The 20,417-nt window shown below is 39.1% G+C and overlaps 1 protein-coding gene across 2 annotated transcripts in view; it reads right to left on the bottom strand.

Moving 5' to 3' along the window:
• LOC115429514 (poly [ADP-ribose] polymerase tankyrase-1) overlaps positions 1 to 20,417 on the bottom strand; it is a 158,385-nt gene extending 137,968 nt beyond the window's left edge. For both annotated transcript variants that reach the window (XR_003936795.1, XM_030149037.1), the window contains exons 1-4: positions 19,908 to 20,417; positions 17,806 to 17,921; positions 13,371 to 13,479; positions 2,608 to 2,703 (exon numbers count right to left, since the gene is read on the bottom strand). Coding sequence is in view for 1 of the 2 variants with exons in the window: in XM_030149037.1 (XP_030004897.1) it covers positions 2,608 to 2,703; positions 13,371 to 13,479; positions 17,806 to 17,921; positions 19,908 to 20,394 (808 nt within the window). In the remaining variant the exon portion in view is untranslated. The remainder of the gene's footprint in view (positions 1 to 2,607; positions 2,704 to 13,370; positions 13,480 to 17,805; positions 17,922 to 19,907) is intronic.

Here is a 20,417-nt window from a genome sequence, read left to right on the forward strand (position 1 = left end):
TCCCTAATTACAATGAATAATAATAATAAATGAATCATGATAATAACAATTTATTAGAAGGCATTGTTTGACTAGTCTTTCATGAAAGCTCCTACAGGCTTGAATAAATGCGATGCCTGCTTTAAAGAGCTCGTAACAAAGACAGGACCAGTAATTAGATTTTCTCTGCTAAGTCATACTTTCTCATAATACTCACTAAAACTTTCTAGGAAGCTTTGTCCTGAGCCTCTTCCTACAGACTTTACTCTAAGGAAAAGCTGAAAAAATTAAATATGGTGTACAAATGGCATTAATCTATCAATTTCAGACACAAACTACTAATTTTAACAGATTCTAAAAGTACAACATCTTAGATTTAGAAGGATCAAACTACAGAAATGAAATCTATTTGCGATAATTGTGTTTTCATCAGAGTATAAATACAGGAATATAACAAGCTTTGTGTTTTTATTACTTTACAACTCGTATCTACAGAGGGACTGGGTCACCTTTCCCAGAGTCAACCATACAATATGTTTCTAAAGTAGTTCAGAGTTCAAATTTGATTAGTGATGCACCGATATATCAGCTGAACATCAGAATCAGCTGATTTTTGCTGATAGTGGCCAATAATGGTATCGACATATAATACATCTTTTCAGAAATATCTTTGCGTGAATCTGTGTGTACATTCAACAGTAATGTGATGAGGTGCTGAAAGACTTTAAAATAGTAGCTTGTTTTATATTAATAATGAAAATTTCTTCATTAAGGGGGGCATGAATAAAAATAAAACAAACATAAACTAACACTGGTATCGGCATCATCTATTGGCCAAAATCTTATATTGAATACTGGTAACAGCCATTTCCCAATTAGTCTATCCCTAGCTTTCCAAATAGTAGAAGAGAAGAAATGAGACTACCAAAGCCCATAACGGAGAGTGCAGCTGCTCTAGTCCAGTTGGTGGTAGTGATGCACCTCTAAACTGGTTTACCAATAAACACTAGATAATATGATGGAGAAGCTAGGGCCAAGCATGATCACCTTCAGTGCTGTGAAAATAGGGGTGGCTTTGTGAGACTGACGCAACATTCTAGTGTCGCTTTTTATTACTGGCATGAAACAAGTTAGATTTTTAGCAAATTCTGGTTCTGATGGGGGACTTTCGCATTTTTTTGACATTCAACGAAGATTGATTTGGTGGTGGTGGTGGTGGGGGGGGCTTCAAATTCACCACTAGATGCCACTAAATATTGCATATCAAACATTTAATCTCTTTCAGGAATGCATGCCTCTTACTCAAGGCCATTCAGACTCATGTCAGATACTTGTACTTAAAAGCAAGGATGATACAGTTTAGTGTAGGTTTCTTTCAGTTGCATATTGCGCAATGATAAATCTTCAGTGTTTCAGAAAACACAGTCAAAGAGACAACCCAAACCAGCTCTCTACAGACCTACAGGTTCCTGTCATGGATTTTCTTGAAAATGTTCACATGAAAACTTTTAGATTCATTAAATCTTACACCACCCTAAAGCTCTACTCCAGTACCTCTCAGTTAGTAAGTTTAGTCCTCTGAGCCAGGTTTCATCATTAGTATGTGAATTCTGCACCTGCAACCAAATTAATGAAGATGAATAATTTACTAAAATTAATATCACCACTAGTTTGTGCTTTCTTGCAGCCAAATCTTGATTCTGTGTGGTGTTAATATAATTCTCAATTATAAAGAAGTTATTTAGTCCGTATAAAATAATTGCCTGCCACAGAGCTTGTTCAATAGAGCTTCAGGGCTGAAACAAACACATTTTAACTGTATATTTCTGGTATCTGAGTTTCCTTGAACTGTTTTTTATGGTCAAGTGTTAATATTCATTGCAGATACATAAAAAATTTAAAGATGTTATATTACTCCATCATTTACTTTCTTTCTCTCCCTCAATTCAGAAGAAGTTTTCACATGAAGAAAATCCATTACATGAATGGTTTTGTATAGAATGCTCCTTAAGGTTATGAGACATAGGAAGAATAACCAATACATCTTCTGGAGGAACAGGTGTATGACAAAGAAATGAAGAAAATTCAATGAATAGATAGGAAGGAAAAAAAGAGGCTGGCAATTCAAATACTACAAGTGAGTACATTAAGTAGTTGATCAATGAATGCAGCTGCAGCCAGAAAGAGTCAAGAAAAAATGAGAAGAAAGCAAGGAGACAAACACTCCTGACCACTGATTATAGCCTTGAAGAGAGGCAGAGCGCAAAATGAAAAAAATGTTACATCCTCGCCGATGCATGTGCAGCCTTGAACAAAGAAACAGAATAACAAGCATGGAGAGCTGCACAGCTCCGCAAAATGAGGAGGTTACAGATGGGTAGGAAAAGGTGATGCTGCCTGAAGCCTTGAGCAAATTGAAGAGAAAGATGATTTGTGGAAATGGAACAAAGTGTGCTGTAAAGTTGTGGGGAAAAAAAATGTTCACATGGTGACAGATGAAAGCTTTGAAAGGAATGAACCAACAAGGCATGGATGAAATGAGATATAAACAAAGCCCATATGAGACAGGTGAAAACAGAGACAGTGTTGGAGGTTCATGTTTAATAAACAGAAGAGAGGAGCACTGACCTGTGAGCACGGCCTTGGCTGACGGTTCAGCCAGGTCCAGGGCAGACTTTCCGTCGGTGTTGCGGATGTTGGGGTCAGCTCCATGCTGCAGTAACACTGTACAACAACAGGGCAGACAAAGACAGTAGCTGAGCTCCTGGACTGACATGCAAACTCCCCGACACACTCCTCTTCCTAGTCCTAGTCCTCCACCTCCTCCTCTTGGTGCTGGTGCTGCTGCTGCTGCTGATGAACCACATCCTGCTCCCAAAGCTGCTCTTCCTTGACCTCCTTCTCTACTTTCTTTTTCTCCCACTTGCTCCTCTGCTAGCCCTCCTCTTTCTCTGATTGTGTCTCCTGGCTCTTCTGTAAGTCCTGCTTCACATGTCTCTCCTCCTCCTCCTCCTCCTGCTCCGGCTGCTCCTCCTCTGTTGCTAGCGCTGCTCCCTCGGCTGCCCCTGGCTGCCCCTGCCCTGCGAGCCATGCTGCTGATGTAAACAGACATGCCACAACGAGAGCAGCAAACGCTACGCTACAACACAGAACCAGAGAAACTGTGGACCCGGCAAAGCAGCTGCTTGATCAGCTCCGAAGCACATTACACTGCCATGGATTAAGGGAAGCTAACATTAATCTAAAAAATAAATACAGATGACTGAGGGAGAGAGAGAAACGAGTGGCTACAGCTAATCGCAGCAGCGACAAGGCAGGCAGGCAGTGTGAGTGGAGAGACTCTCGCCTCTCCGACTGACTGAGCGATGCAGCGGAGAGCAAGATGAGAGGAGAGGAAAGGAGAGGAGAGGAGAGGGGAGGAGAGGGGGGTTAGGACAGGATGGGAGGAGGAGGAGGAGGAGGAGGAAGGGGGGGGTTGAGAGAGAGAAGCACAGGACGAAATGAGAAGGGAGAGAGAAAGTGGGAAGAGTCAAAATAAGAGCAGAGTAGTAAACAAGAGGAGAGGAGAGGAGAGGAGAGGAGAAACAAGGAGAGGAGAAACGAGGAGAAACGAGGAGAAACGAGGAGAGGAGAGAAGAAACGAGGAGAGGAGAAACGAGGAGAAATGAGGAGAAACGAGGAGAGGAGAGGAGAGGAGAGGAGAAACGAGGAGAGGAGAGGAGAGGAGAAACGAGGAGAGGAGAGGAGAGGAGAAACGAGGAGAGGAGAGGAGAAACGAGGAGAGAAGAAACGAGGAGAGGAGAGGAGAAACGAGGAGAGGAGAAACGAGGAGAAATGAGGAGAAATGAGGAGAGGAGAAACGAGGAGAGGAGAAACGATGAGAGGAGAGGAGAAACAAGGAGAAATGAGGAGAGGAGAGGAGAGGAGAGGAGAGGAGAGGAGAGGAGAGGAGAGGAGAGGAGAGGAGAGGAGGAGAGGAGAGGAGAGGAGAGGAGAGGAGAGGAGAGGAGAGGAGAGGAGAGGAGAGGAGAGGAGAGGAGAGGAGAGGAGAGGAGAGTCATGCGACTGCCGCCCAGGTATGAGCTGAATAACAAACTCAGCCTTCGCTCACTTTTTGTAAATTAGCTCTTTTGAGGGCGCCTATGTCAACACTCCGACTGTCTTCTCTCTATCTCACTTCCCACCGCTGTGATTCCTGAGCAGCTCCCAGTGCACATGCCCTTTCACTTGTGTACACTTCAAACTACTCTGTTTTGCAGAAGAGAGGAAGAGGACGAAGCCATGCGTGCATGATCATATGCAAAGTGTGTATATGTGCACGTGTATGTGTTTGAGTGTGAGTGTGTCTTTGCCCCGGCACTGACACACACTCACCCACTCACCTCTCAACAAAAATATGATTTAACTCTGCACCAATCCCTCACACATGATTGAGCACACACAGATACCGATAGCAAACAGTGAGAGAATAAAGAAGCACCCGTAGTGAGTGGGTGGGTGAGGGAGGGTGAGTTTGATGAACAACCACACAGTCAGACAAATACAGGTAAGTATTATTCACCAGGCTGTACCACTGTGTCTGAGTTATCCACAACCACTAACTAATATTTAGTCTCTCTCATACAGAGTTTCTGTCGGTTTCAACGAGTAGATTTTCATTGTGGAGGTAATTTAAGGACTCTTTTGCATCAACAGTGACAAAAAAGAAAATGGCTGGACTTCAGTGACATTCCTACAGTGAATACAGAAAAATAGGCAGTTGAAGGTGTTGGCACCTCAGAGCTTTTTGAGGCTGTTTTCTGATTTGACCTGCAACTGTAAAGCCTTTACACCTAATACTTCCAATAGATTCCACCCAAGTACTAAATGTGTTGGTCTGTTTCGTGACATTAGGGGAAACTGTTTTAAGTTATGTGTCACAAATCTACAATGTCACGACACAGTAGCTGAGTTTGCAGATAGGGTTAAATTCTGGGTTTTGTTTGCACAGTTATCAGCTTTCTCTAAAACTAGATTTAATAGCAAGCCTGAAGTTATTAAACGCACGGTTAACTTTATAATCTCATTCGTTTTCAGGACTTGTCAAAATAGTACATGAAGAGATTTCACAAATGTTAAGACCTAAGACTCAGATTATTGGACTTAATGCTATGTGAGACTTTTTCAGGACAGAAAGCCTGTTCACAACAACACATTCTTAACACACTTCAAACCAATACAGACAAGAATTGTTCTGAAATCTTCCAGTACCATCTGTACCACTCCGATTTTTCCACAACTAGCAACTTTCTCTTTCAATAAGTCATGCCAATAATACCTGCAAATGGCATCTGGGGACTCACTCAATCCCTTTTTAATGAGACGAGCATGAAATCAGACAGACCACGTCTAATGACAGCTACGTTTTATGACCGGTTAATGAGTAACTTGTCCAAAAGTACAATGAATTCAAGCTGAACTGGAAGGAAAAGCACAAAAATTAAACTTACATCAAGGGGACAAAAGGACAGAAGCAGCCAAATTGGTTCAGTGTTATACAATATTAACACGTCCTGAAGCTGCGCCACTGTAAAAGTCTTGGGGATTATGGGTTTTAGTTCTAGGTATTCATTATTTGAGCAAAACTCAATCTTCTTATTTACATATGCAGATTAGGAATGCATGTGTGTGTTGTTCCCTTCAGTAAAAACTAAAAAATGTAGTGCATTGCATTAGCCAGAGTTTGGAATGATAATGTTAAAATCATAAATTCAATAAGTAATTAATACAGAAAGCACATCTAAATGAATTTAAAGCTCAGATCGCTCCCAGCTTCCCCCTAGGACTGAATTTATTTTAATTTCTAGTTTGTTTTTCAAAGTAAAAGTAGTGTAATAGTTCCACATTTTTAACATGCATAACATTCGTTTTAACTGTTCGGTCAACTTAATTTGCCTGGACTATGCATTTCAAAAGAATTGCAGGTTTTCCCTAAAATTACTTGACCTGTGATTGCTTTTGCACAGCATCAGTGTTTATTTTCAGGGAATAAGCTTTTAGGAAGTACAGCTCATCTGTTACTCACAAAACTACAAGTGTGTGTTGAGAGTGCCCAATGAGTGAAATGGTTTCGTGTTTCTTTGGGCTATTTTCTAAATATTGTAATGAACCACTGTATGTCCAAAATTACGCAAAAAGCAGTTTTTTAGTCAAATAAAAATGGTACAAATCTCCACAATACCAAAGTCCTCTATAAAATAAGGGAAAACTGTGGTAATAATAACCTTATTCTTTGATTTGCTACAAATATTTGGAGTGCAGGGTAGAGTCTAACATCACAAATATACTAAAATAACTTTTAAGTACTACAAGATAAATATCTAAAGGGCTAAGGGTCACAACAGCATGGGGAAGTCATGTACCAAAACACACATATGTCTTCCACCAATGAATCAACACATTGCATCCACAAAATTGAATCACTCACTGAATAAAGTATGAAGCTCATTGTTTACACACATCTGGATTATAGTATCATTGAGTTTTCTTCTTCCAACAAAAAGTCATTGCCTTGTTATTGACCGACAGTAAAAATAACATTGTGTCTTATAATCTTCACACATCAGCTGATAGTTTACATTATAGCTCTGTTAGCTTAGCTCTGTTTTTAGACAGAAAACAGACACAGTAAAACTATAAATCACCTCAGTTTTCTGTACGGTTTTTGTTGTCAGCAGTAACACTAAAGATCAGTTTGAAATCATCCAAACAAGGTCAGAACTGTCACAGTTTCGTCTGAATCATGGATCAACGATAAACAACTAACTTAGCAAAGATAAAAACATCACATAATAACTTTATATCATAAACCTCATAATCAAACTCTCACATGTGGAAGAAAAGCTGTGATTTCAGCTTCAAACTCCATTCTTTTCATTTAGAGCTGTGTTTGTGCTTCTGACCTTTATCACTTTGTTACTTTCTTTGTGGTTCTCATCTCATCTTGTCACGTTCTGACACTGGTCAAAGTTTTCCTCACCATGGGAGACTAACAAAGTGACTCACTACTCCCTCTAGTGGTCACATAAATCCTCTGGTTGGTGTAAATCTATTGAGTTCATATCTCTACAACCAAATACATGGTCATCTAAGTAGAAACACTTCATGTAGCCTCTTTGATATATATCAGCTAACAGGTCTTCATGTTCAGAAAACAGTTAAAAGTAAAGTTCACACTCATGTTGAGCTCATGTGTTTTAAATTGTGTGCTGTTTAGCTGTCTACAAAAGTTTTAAAGCAGGCCATTTAGTCTTGTGAGGCTGCTGGAGGATTTCGAGGATGATCTTATTTTCAGTTTATTTATGAGATTTTCCACTGACCTTGAGCTTCAACAGTTGGGCTGCTAATGAAAGATTAATTTCTTACTCAACTTGTCTGTACAGCAAGGAAGAGGACATCATGTTTGGCTAAAGTTACAGTTAGTGGATTTAGACTTGATTTGACTCCTTTTTCTCTTGGATTTGGCTCTGAAATCCCTGACCTGGCAGGATGACAGGCTGCCAAAACTCTGTTCAAAAACTAAGCCATTGGAAATCATGTGACTCTTTTCACTTCCTGTGTTTTGCTTGTAGCTGTGCAGTGACGGCTGCAAACCAAACATTATGTCACTCTGTCTGGTTCAGACCAGACAAACAAACATTTGCTGTGGTCAAATCTCTTAATGCTTGTCTGGGGAGGGAAAAAAAAAAGCACATTTGTGATTTTGAAGCTTCATCAGAGAGGTTCAACCTTACCAAAATGTTAAGGTGCTGGACTTGTCAACCAATTGTTTAAAAGATTTATGAGCCAGATACACACCTACCCCTGTCGACTAGTTGAGAGCCAATTTTAAGCACTCAGAGCAAATCATTCTGTCACCCTTTCTGGAGAAGGAAAACTGAAATTAACTGCACTTGGGTTGAACTCTGGCTCATAACACACATCTAAAAAAGAAAAATAACAGACTCTTCATAAACACACATTTTTGCACTTAAAGCCATCCATACTAGTGTTTATTCATGTGTTAGCTTTTTAATATTTGTTTATATTTCTAAGTGCTGCTTTACTACAATAATACCAAGTTTTCAGACTTTTACTACCATCCAGGCAGCCATTGGTTTTGGTTCATTTCAAAACTTTATGAAAATAAAACTGCTGACTCGTGAAACTGCTCGAGATACACAATCATTCAAGGGGGACATTTAATCAGCTTTCTCTATTCTCGGATGTTTTACTGTTGGATTTGGAGCTATATGTTTACACTCTGTTGTCACCTTCAAGGACACTAGTACTTACTCAAAAAAACACATCTGTGCAGGATATTAAAATGCATCTACATATAATAATTAATTATTAATTTTATTTGTATTAAGAAAGAACAGAACAGCTGTAGTACAGACACTTCTTCAAATTATCACCAAATTGTCCAAAAAAATGGTTCAAGCCTCATCATAAACTGGTTAAATGTATTTACTGTCACTGTCTACTTCAGTGACCACAGTGAGTCAGGCCTGAGGTGCTCAGACCAGTGGACAACAGCAGACTGACATGTCCTTCAATGAAACTAATGAAACTATCATTCTGGTGCAGAGCACAACTAAACTACATGTGCTTCAAATGACACAGTGGATGTTTGGTGAAACCACACAAAACACCAAATTTGATGTTCTCTTTGCATATTTAACATTATGCTGCATTACAATTTTCTCCCCTTTGTTTTAAATGCAATTGGCAAGTTATTCCAGCGTTAATTCCAACATATATTCAGATTAAGTAGCAAAAGTATGAATGAATTAAATAAAGCAAGTGAGTTTGACATTCCATGTTAATTCACCCAGAATCTGAACTCCTCCCACTTCATGTCATGGATCTTCTTTAATATTTCATTAATATTTCAGACGTTCTCCACTATGTTACAAGGGTAGGAATTTAAATTATTAAATCATGAAGGAGTAATCCAACACTTTTAAAATATTTGCATATCTGTAATGAATTAACACCAACATTCAGATAAAATGTTTTAAGGAAATTCACATACTCCCTCTTTTTCAGACCTGTGGCTGTGGCAGTCAATTTTTAATGCACCAACCTCTAGATGTACACTGTTTAGTTCCACTTTTTGCTACACAGTTATTTTCATAAACATGCTGGTTGCAGGTATTTGATCCTCCATCCTGATACCTTGCAGCCAGTCTTTCAATCATACGTCGACAAAATCCCAAATCCAAACCTCCAAGCCTCGTAACGGTGAGATAAGCCTGTCTGCAAGTCATACTCAGTTCCAGAGCTGTGGACGTTAAAGTTTTCTGTTCCATGTTAGGATGTTTCTAAGCCACTGATCAGACATCAAGTTAAGGTTTAACCTACAATTAATTATAAAATAACATTGTTTTCTTTGCCGAATGATATAATGAAAATGCTAAACTCAGTAATAAATTCTGTTTCAAAACATCCATATCCATGTAACAGTAAGCATTACTACATCTGTTAATTTGTTAAAGTAACACCAAAACAAAAAACTAATTCGTAAATTTGGGGAAAAATTACCAGCATCAAATTACTGTGGGCCTTAACTTTTTTGGAACAGTTTAGTAAAATTATATTAATGCTACAAAGGATTTAAATTTGGTTGCAAGCAAGTAACAGCTTCTGAAGAAAACAATACAAAAAATAAAGATTCTTCAGTTTACAAACTGATGATTTATGTTCATTTATTTATTTTCAGCCAAATGTTGCATATGACCTTTACAGTTTGGTGAGGCTTACAATACACTGATGATGAAATTTAGCTCAGCCAAAAGAGTTCAGAACTTTAAAAAAAAAAAAAAAGCTTTTATAAGTAGCATTTTATGAGCTTTTATGAGAGTTTTCCCATGATTCTTCCAAGAAAATCCACAAAATGAACTGGGATGACCAGAGTGAGCTGTATGCAATGCTCCATAAACAAACAAAGATATCAATATGTCAGTGTCAATAACAAAAAGTTGGGAAACACAGTCTTACCGTTTTTGAGGCCATGAATGTTCTTGTTTATATTCAACAAACTAGATCATTTAAAAGGTATGAAGATTCATTTTGACCAAACAAATACATAAACACACAGCTACTAGTTCTAAAACACCTGAACACTATTTTCTTTACAGCTGTAACAGTTTTACACACCTTTGGCAAATGGACAGGTACTTTTTCCAAACATTCAGCTGAAATACTTCACCATACCTCTTGTAAAACTTCCTAGAGATGTTCTTAGCTCGTTGGATGTTTCTTTCTGACCATTTTGATCCCATTCATTCCAGAGTAGTTCAGTAGGAATGAGGTCAGGTGACTCAACCGGTCATTCCATGATAGGTAACATTCAAGCCAACTTGTCTCTATATATAACCCCTACAGAGCTTAAATGTTGCAGGTGAAGTTGGTGTTGAAGTATAGACTGACCTGTGTCAACACTGAATCATCAAACTACTAATCATGGCTTTTCCTGCATCACTGAACTCAGTCTTGCTCCACAGGGTATTTAACCTACAGGTATCTGTGAGTTAGAACGGTCTATAAACCTGTGCAACATGACATAACTACATGCATTTCATCAAAATGTTACTGTAATTGCTGACAATAACACTTTGATGAAAATTAAGCTTTTCGCAGTATCTACATTTATGTATTGGTTTAGTCAACATCAATTGTCATACCATTAAATTACCCTAGTTTGTTGCATATAAACAACAGAAACATCCATGTGTCTCTAAAAACACAGTGGATGACTGTGTGTTTCTAGAGGTTTTGATATGCCCTGTGTAATAACCACGATATCTATGACAAATAATCCCCTGTGTGAACATGCAGCCAGTTATGCAGACATTCTGCAGCAGCTACAGTAGAAATAGAAATCATCAGCACAACTTCCTTCCTTGTTACTGTTACAGCTCTGGTCTGACGCTGGCAGCAAGGTGATGCTGAACATCAGCGCAGTCATTTATTATTATTATTATTATGCTTTTCCAGTAAGATCATAAAGATTATCCTACAACTCACTGCCCAGGCGGTTTTGTGCTGTGTCGCACCATGTCTACTCCGGAATTTCCACAGCCAATCTGTACAATCTGTATTTCAAAAGATTGCTGTTCCTGCCCTTTCTGGGCTTAAACCGCATTGCTGTTAAAATTAAAACTCGACTGGTGGCAGGTCACACATTGTAAGAGAAAGCAATCAGTGTTTTTGCCCGTTGTGCAGGCTAAGAAGTGAGGTATTATACAGGGTTTGCAATTTGCAGGTTATTTGCTGCTTTAGTATGCTTAATGGAAAATAATAGTGCGCAGTCTGTGGGTGGTTTATTATGGTTTCTAAAATAAAATGCCTGCATAATTAGACCGAACTGTTGGTTATGACTTTGGAGGATTGGCCGGGGAGGCTTTTAAAACAAAAGTTATGCACACAAACACAAAACATGTTTTAATTTAGTACCTAAAAGTGTGCACAGCAGTAAAACCGACAACATTCAGCTGTGTCATAAATGAGTTTTACTGAACCCAAAGGAACCATGCAAACGGCAGGACCCATTTCTACAACCATTTACAGTCCCAGACTCCACCTAATAAACTAATTGAAAGGCCGTGTTTTCATTTTTATTCCAATTGCATTATACGGTTCAGAGCCAAACTGGTGCCGCAAATGAATGGATGTAGCATTAGTCAGAGCACCTCAAAATAACAGAATAATGTGAAAAAGCTAAACCAGACCGCAACAGTAAGGGGTGCCTGCTTGCCCAGAGGAAGTAAGAGCCGTGTCAGGATAGCAACTGACTAGCCTGACTGAGCAAGTGGCAAAAAACCTCCACACAGGTTTTTGGGGTTTGATGATGGCAGTGACTAAGAAATAAGCTATCTCACTTCTTCCTCATCTGTAGTGAAAAGGGCAGTGGGTAAAGATATTTAAGAGTTGACATGCAAGCGTTGCAGTTATCCTGGAAAAAGGAGTTCAGTCATGTTGAGTAAGAGGATGTGGGGAAAAACTATGTATTACAGTTTCCTGCAGCTGGCAGGTAGGCAGATAAAATAAGGTAATTTATCACAGGCACGTCAAGTTTCACAAATGCAGCTGGAGTGTCATAATAAACGAATTTCTGACCCACTGGCAACATTACCACTGAACCCACTAAACACATAAAGGCTTTACTTATCTCATACAGAGTTTATGCATAACATGCTTTACTTTACTCTGATTTTTAGAGAACTGGAACAGCAAATGTGTCATGACCAATTTTTTTAACACCTTGCCAGGTTGTCCCTAGGCTTTCAGGAGGGTATCTGGGTGCTAGTTGGCTCCTATATATAAACAAAAATACATATAAGTTCACATCATTTACAGCTGTATCTGCATGCAGCGTTGGATAAACTAGAGCAGATAATAAATCAAATCAAAAGGCTTGAAAAGAAACTTGCTAAAAAGTCCACAGGGGAGTAACTGCATCTGTTAGATCTGGGAAAAGTCATTTAGTTAAATCTGATGCTCTCCATATTAGATTAATCTGGTTAGGTGATGTCTGAAATCCTTTGGTGGCGTACCTAAGGCCCTGCCTTGTCTTCAAATATTAGAATAACATGGACATCTGTGTGTTCCCCTCTCGGTGAAGTATGTAAATTATCATATTTTTTTCCAAATCAGAAGGCTTCCCACAGCTGTAACTATAGTTACCTCCGCCAAGGAGGTTATGTTTTCGCCAGGGTTTGTTTGTCTGTCTGTTTGTCTGTCCGTTAGTGTGCAACATAACTCAAAAAGTTATGGACAGATTTTGATGAAATTTTCAGGGTTTGTTGGAAATGGGATAAGGAAGAAATGATTAACTTTTGGGGGTGATCGGGGGTGGGGGGGCCCACGGGGGGGCCCACTGATCAGCCTTGGCGGAGGTCTGCGCTCTCCGAGTGCTTCTAGTTTACTTTGAAACGCTACTATTGTCTATTGCCTCAAGGAGCAATCCTTAAAGCAAGCCTTATTTGTGTTATTCTAATAATTTGAGACAAGATAATTCATACGTTATATCATAATTTAACATATTTGCTGTTTTCAGATTTTAGAAATGAATGAATATATTTATGGTGTAAATTAAAACACATTATCATTAACTTTCTCTGAGACTAATGTATGTTGAAGTTTTCAACTCTTTCACATTATTCTAATTTTTTGAGATGCACAAAAATACCATTAGATCACTTCTTAGTAAACATATAGTACAATGGTAATTCTCAGTAAGTCACTGAACTTTTTGCATCATTACATTAACTGTGTATATATTTAAGAATGTTCATTCATACACACAACTTGTACACAGTATTTACTTGCTCCAAAAAGTATCCAGTGTTTTTTGAATGTGTGCTTACCTATACAAACGTCTATTTTGCCCTTGATGGCCGCCTCATGAAGCGGTGTGTAGTTCCAGTTGTCTCGAGCGTTGGGGTCAGCGCCCTGACACAGCAACAAGGACACCACCTGGAAACAACAACACACAACAACCACACTGACTCAGGAATGGAAGCAAAAGGAACAGATCTCAGTGTGTTTGTCTTTCTGAGTTGGTCATTTATAGTTTATTTGTATGTCTACAGCTATAAAATATCTATATCGTATGTTGCAGATATAAAGTAGATGAAGTAGATTTTTTTATACTTTTGACCATTACCGGTTATGGAACTTTTAAAGAGGTGGTTTTCAAACTCTCAGACAATAATAACAGTGGGTGTGCAGATGTGGGTTGGTGTACAGATGGAGATATAATTTGGTGTGTACGTATATGTGTATGTGACTGTATGTGTATGGGTCTACAGGTTTGTAGGGATGTGTATATATGTTTATGGATAATCACAATCTTATGTTATATAACGTGATTAGGCACTAACAGTCTGAGGACTGGGACTGGGGGGTAGGACTAGATAAGCAGGGGCTTCTTGCTACTCCCTTTCAGGCACAACAGTTGTTCCATTTTCTATTTATATATATATATATATATATATATATATATATAAGTCTTGTTTTTGTTTTGTTTTTTTTCCTTTTTCCCTATGTTTTGTATTATTATTACCTCCGCCAGGACAGCAGAGGTTATGTTTTCATTGGGGGTTGTTTGTCTGTCTGTCTGTTAGAAAGAAAACTCAAAACGTTATAGATGAATTTTGATGAAATTTTCAGGAAATGTTGATACTAACACAAGGAACAAGTGATTAAATTTTGGTGGTGATCGGGAGGGGGCTGATCTGCCTTGGCGGGGGTCTGCACTCTCTGAGTGCTTTTCTAGTGTTTGTGTCTGAAATAAACTTAAACAATAACTTTTTTATGTGAAGTTTATGAATCTTTCTCCTAAGTTGGGTTGTAACAGAAGGTCTGCCGAAAAAATATTGATTTACTTTTCTGTACTGAGGCTAAAATGTTTGGCTTGAGTGGCACATACTGCATTTGGAGGTAATCTGATTTCTTAAGCCCACTGTACTCAAATGATGCACGATTTTGTCCATTCATTTTTCCACAATGAATGATGAGAACACATAAAGACACCAGTTTAAAACATCTGTCCTGCATCATTGGATAGAGACAGTCACACTTGGCTGTTGTCCTGGTCTTGCAACCAAAGACAGTTTGAAACAATAAAAAGTAATGCTCTGACAGTGTGAGAAATTTAGTTTGTCCTTCTCACAGTATGAAGCTGCTATGACCTACATCTGTTAAACAACCAATAGGAACATACTGATCAATGTGACAGGTGTGTTTACATTTGCTATACCTATTTATTTCAAGCTCTCTTTGTAAAACTGGAATCCCAGGTTTCCCTCTTTTCCAGAGTCACAACCAAGTCTACAGTCTCCTCCTTCCTCTTGACTTTAGATTTTTCTCCATACACATAAATGCCACTGTAGACACCATTAGCTAAGCTTGTTAACAACTAAAGCAGTGCAGAAAGCAATGCATACTGATGACATCTGAGTTGAACTGTAGCCTGAGATTCAACTGATGTCACAATCTGCATGTTTAATACCCAGGTTTAATAGATCCATGTCACAAATTGTGTCTGCGGATAAACTTATCAGCCTGGTGAAATCACAGTCTGCCTGAGTCTTAATTAGAGCTGCACAGCTTAGTGAAAAAGTCATGTTGTGATCATAGTGGGTAAAATTCTGATCTGAATGCGAGTCTACATGGTTGAGTAACAAGGAAAATACACACATAACTGATGTAGAAATGTCAAATCAAACAGATTCATGCTTGCATAAAAACAAGGACAAAAATTAATTTTGCATGTTTTACACGGTAACTCTCTCCTCAGAGTCGCTCAGTTCCAGATGTTTGCATACAGCAGAGATACTGGCATTTCCTGCACTTAGACCACCCTATATCATCCTATATAAACTGCAGCCTTTTCAGATTAGATAACATAATCTATATATTACACAGGGGTAGTTACTGTGGCTGCGACTGTTTCAATAGCGCAGCCCTAATCCGTACTGACCTTCATGACGATAGCATCTTTTGCTTTGTTTTCCTTGAGTGGCAACAACTCAAAGTGAAGCGGACTATCCACCAAAACATCTCCCACTCACAGCTGTCTTAGCCGGGGTCACCAACCCAAGGCCCACCTCTTCAGCTGCTGCTCATTTGGCCGTGCACCACATCCAACTGCAGCCCAACCTCCACAACACTCCAGGCTCAAGTGTGTGACTCTCTCTTTAACCACAAAAAAACCAAGTCAAGCGACCACTTACTGAGGTTCACCTGTGAACTGCCTGAGTGATGGCTTTGTTTACTCCCATCACGGTGGTAATCATTACTGTCATCATACGCTGTAGCTGCATTGGTAAAGTGCAGCAAAGTGCTCTCCAACAAAGCACTAAAAGCCTTTAAAACATCCAAAACGGTAAACATTAGATTGATCACAGAGGTTAATGGAGTGGAGGAGGAAACACATTAGCACATCTGTCTGAGACTTTATATGCGGGGTGGAAATAATATTAAAATTGTTGTTACTGATTTATATGCATATACATAATTAGTAATGTTAAATTTGATGTGTTTGACATCACTACAGTTTTAATTTCTCTCTCTCACACAGTTAAACAAAACAGCTCTCCATGAACACGCCAAGAAAGTCAGCCTCCAAATCGCACCAGTGAAAATTATTTAGCAGTGGTCAATGTTGGCCGATACCTCTGATGATGAAGGTTCACAGGTGTTTGATACATAAAATGTTTTATGCTTGTGTAAATCTCGTGGTCTAGCAAACTGCCATTTTTGAAGCCAAAACAGACCAACCAAACCCTGGTTATAATGAGGAATGTCCACATTTTTTGATCTGACACCTTATACTATCTTTATTGAAAACAGGTAAAACTTCTCTGGGTTGTGTGGCCACTTCTTTCAATGAACCCACACTCACCTTGTCTGGCGCTAAGAACAGGATGCAACAACAATGCCTTTGCAAAACTGCATCAATGGAGAAGTTGTTTTGGTGAAACATTTGTATGTTTGCATGTGTGTTTGTCAAAACTTGCTGTTTTCAGTGCCTTATTGTTACCTCTGAGCTTGTTGTTGTAGCTGAAAGGAGTAGTGCATCCTGTGAGCCAACCTATATTAAAACCAGTGACGTTAGCATTCTAGCTGAGTCACAGCTGGGAAATACATCAAATTAATTAGATTAATTATGAAGATCGTGAAAAAGGCCAAAAATCAAGATTATTCACCTATAGAGCTTTCTTATTAAAATTCTAAATGCAATCTGCTTTTTAATATGTACATGTAAAATGTGATTTCTCTAGTGGTTTATGGCATGTAGTTTTAGTGAAGTAAGTGTTTTTTTGAATCATGTTATGTCTTCAGTCCATGAAGCCAGAAAAAAATAAAATAAAATAAAAATAAATAAAATAATAATAATAATAATCATGGATTAGATTTCTATAGCATTTTTTAAGCCATCCAAAGGCACATTATTGATCCATTATTCATTCGCTCTCACATTCACTCTCTGGTGGTGGTAAACTATGTTTGTAGCCACAGCTGCCCTACGGCCCCTACGACCACCACTGAACATTCATACACCAGTTTGAGTGACACTGGAGGCAAGGTGGGTGAGGTGTCTTGCCCAAAGACACAACGGCACACGACTAGGGAAGAGAGGGAGTTGAACCGCCAACCCTTCAGTTACTGGATGACCCGCTCTACCTCCTGAGCCATGGCCACCCCAAAAACAGTTGATTAAAATTGGAAATTGTCCAATTCTACATTGGGGAAAATACAATGGAGATTTAATTTTCGGGCCATATCGCCCATGTGATAGAGGTTCTTATGCAGTGTAAAGACACAAATGACTAGTATCAGCTGAAAAATATGAAAAGTAATATTATAGTAACATTTAGATAAGTTAATCTTTACTTTTTTGAATAAATTTACACACAAGTGCACAAGTTACTGTACAATTTGATTTCTCCTCAGACCCAACAGTACTTTTACTGGAGTGAAATACTTTAAAACTCTTTGCACATCTGATCACACCCTTTTTTCACAGTGATTTAGAATAAGCTTTTGACACTCACATGACCTCAGATACACTTTCAACTGCGTCAATGAGAACAATGAATAACAAAGAACCAGCATTAGATAATTTCAATTCCGTAGCCTTTGTATTCAAGTCCCAAATGTGAGAGAAAAGACTAAACAGTTTCATAAGAATGGACGGTATTCATGTTTTCACAGTGGAAGATTATGGATTATTTATGGGTCAATCACCGTCTGAAGACTAAACATCTGATCAGATGCACTAATGTGAACTCTGACCTCTGAGTGACCGAAGGAGCAGGCGTTGTGAAGTGGGATCAGGCCCCCGTCGTCCCGAGCGTGAACATTAGCACCTGTTTGAAGCAGATGGTCCACCACATCTTTCCTCCCGAAACCTGAGATACAATCAGGAAGAGTTCAAAGAAAGAGAGGAAGACAAAAAAGAGAAGACTGAACCAAACTTCAAACAGATCTTCGAGACGACAAACCAAAAGCCTTTAGACAGTCTGTAAACAGCATATCTGAAGATGAAAAAGGCAACTCATTATTAGGAAGCATCAGAGTTTCGCATTAGAATATTATTTGTCCCTTTGTGAAGCTTCTGTAGCAGATGTTTGAGAAAATGTTGAATTGAAAGATGAATCTGTTCTTGTTCAAGCTGCACTCTGAGGATTAGAGAGGCCTGGGATGACAAACAGATGTGCCTGTTTCACTTTTTTTCCCGCAGTGATAAATAAACCAGTACAGTTGCATCTAAACAGTTGAGGCAAAGATGATGCACAAATACACAGGCCTCTGTTACGGGCTGAGTGGACGTTGTTTTATAAACTTTACTTGTGATTTTTTTTTTTTTTATTTTACTGCCTGTGTTGAACACTTTACACAGAACGTAACAGACACAGGATAGAAATAGTAATTATTTATGTATGTAAGAAAAAAAATCTGAAAAGTGAACAACAAAGATACAACACTGCCTTTTACATTCCAGCTGAGATTTGTATTGTTTACATACATAACTAAAACTCTGTCTTGTCACATTTTATGCTGTATTTGTTTACTCTTTTCAGTGTGACAGAAACTCGGTTGTTAACATGACCAATATACTTTATTTTCATTACCAGAAACAGAGTTTTAAGGAACTTGTTTTCATTTATGGAAGTTATTACACTAATATCTTGCTTAAAATAATACTTAAACTGAAAAAGATTTAACAGTTTTTGTTGCTGTAAAAGTAAACATTTAGTGAAACTAGTGTAAGAATTTTTCATGTACTTTACTTTAATAGAAGTACAAACACAGATGAAGTAAAAGTAGTGGTTTGGTTCATCTGACTGTTATATTATTGTATTTGACATAATTAGATAATCAGGTGGAGCCAGTTTGAGCTAATATTGAATGGGATACTAGATATATCTGTGGGTTCATCACGTGATTTATGAGAAGAAGCAAAATACAATTCTGATGTGATCTGTTTACAGATTATAGATTTTTTCTCTAATATCTGTTTCTCTGACATATCGTATGACAGGTTGGTCTGATGTTTTTCAGCAGTTTTAGAAAAATGTCAGGGTTGGGGTTGATTTAACTATGTATTCTTATTTATTGTGTAAAATCCTCAACTCATGAGTAGCTAAAGCTGTCAAATAAATGCAGTGGAATTAACCCTTTCATGCATTAATTATGAGAACCTTAGTTAAGATTTTTTCTTGAGTGTTTTTATTCCTCCATAGGCATGAAAAAAACAATCTGATCAAGGTTTTTGTTTTTTTTTTCCATGGAGTTACAAAAATGTCCATGCATTTAATTTTTGAAGTAAAGAAATGTGTTTAAAACCCAATATCAGACAGTGATATGAAAACAATGAAATAAAATAAAATCTGATGTTGTCTCACATTTTAACATATTCTAATGCTAGTTATTACTCTTTTCATGGAGATAAAATGCAAAAAAAAAAAAATTTTTTTTCTAACAGATAATTGATTTCCACTCAAATATGTTAGTGCAGATCAGGTTTATCTAGAACAGTGCAGTTACAGTAATGGTCTGAATGTCAGTGTATTATTATGGGATGGTCCACTGTGTTGGCTGATATGGAACTAAAACAAAAAAAAACCCTGAATATACAAGAGAACAGCTGGAGAAGAACTGTCCACTGGAGTGACCACTGTGCATGAAAGGGTTAAAGATCTAATATCTGCCTCAGAGATGTAGTGATGCACAAGTAAAGTACCTCCAACCTGCATTTATGGACATGTGTGTGTTCTCCACCACTGCTATGTAGGATCTGATGGCTGTGTTTACCTGTGTGACCCCCCACCCCCACCCACTCTGACAGTGAACCCTTCTGTTAGTCTTAAAGGCTGTTTTTTGGTTGTGTTTACCTGCAGCGAAGTGCAGGGGGGTTGACTTGCGTCCTGCCATGTCTTTAGCATTCACGTTCACCGCATCCACCAGCTTCTTCACCCTGGACACATCTCCGTTCCGACAGGCTTCGAACAGCTCCCTGAAAGCCCCGTTTGCACCGCCGCCGCCGCCTCCGCTGACCGCGTTGCCGCTCCCTGACTCGGGCGTGGAGTCGGCGCTGGTCCCGCTGTCCTCGGTGCTGGTCGGGGAGCTAGCGGTGCTGCTGGAGCTGCTGCTGCTGCTGCTGCTGAGGGCCGGGGCTGGGGAGGAGGCGGTGGGAGAGGCCGGGGTTACCTCACCGTCAGGCGGGTCCTCCGAGGTCGGTCCGAGGGAAACCGGGCTGGCATCTTCGGTGGGTGTCGGCGGAGAACCAGGAGGGGTGACGGGCCGAGAGGCGCTGCGGGGCGGGGAGGACAGCAGGGAGTTGGGCTGCAGCTGCTGAGAGGAGCGACGAGGAGCCGCCATTTTCACAACACAACAGTCCCCAC

This window comes from Sphaeramia orbicularis, chromosome 12, assembly GCF_902148855.1.
Source record: "Sphaeramia orbicularis chromosome 12, fSphaOr1.1, whole genome shotgun sequence".
Taxonomy (NCBI): domain Eukaryota; kingdom Metazoa; phylum Chordata; class Actinopteri; order Kurtiformes; family Apogonidae; genus Sphaeramia; species Sphaeramia orbicularis.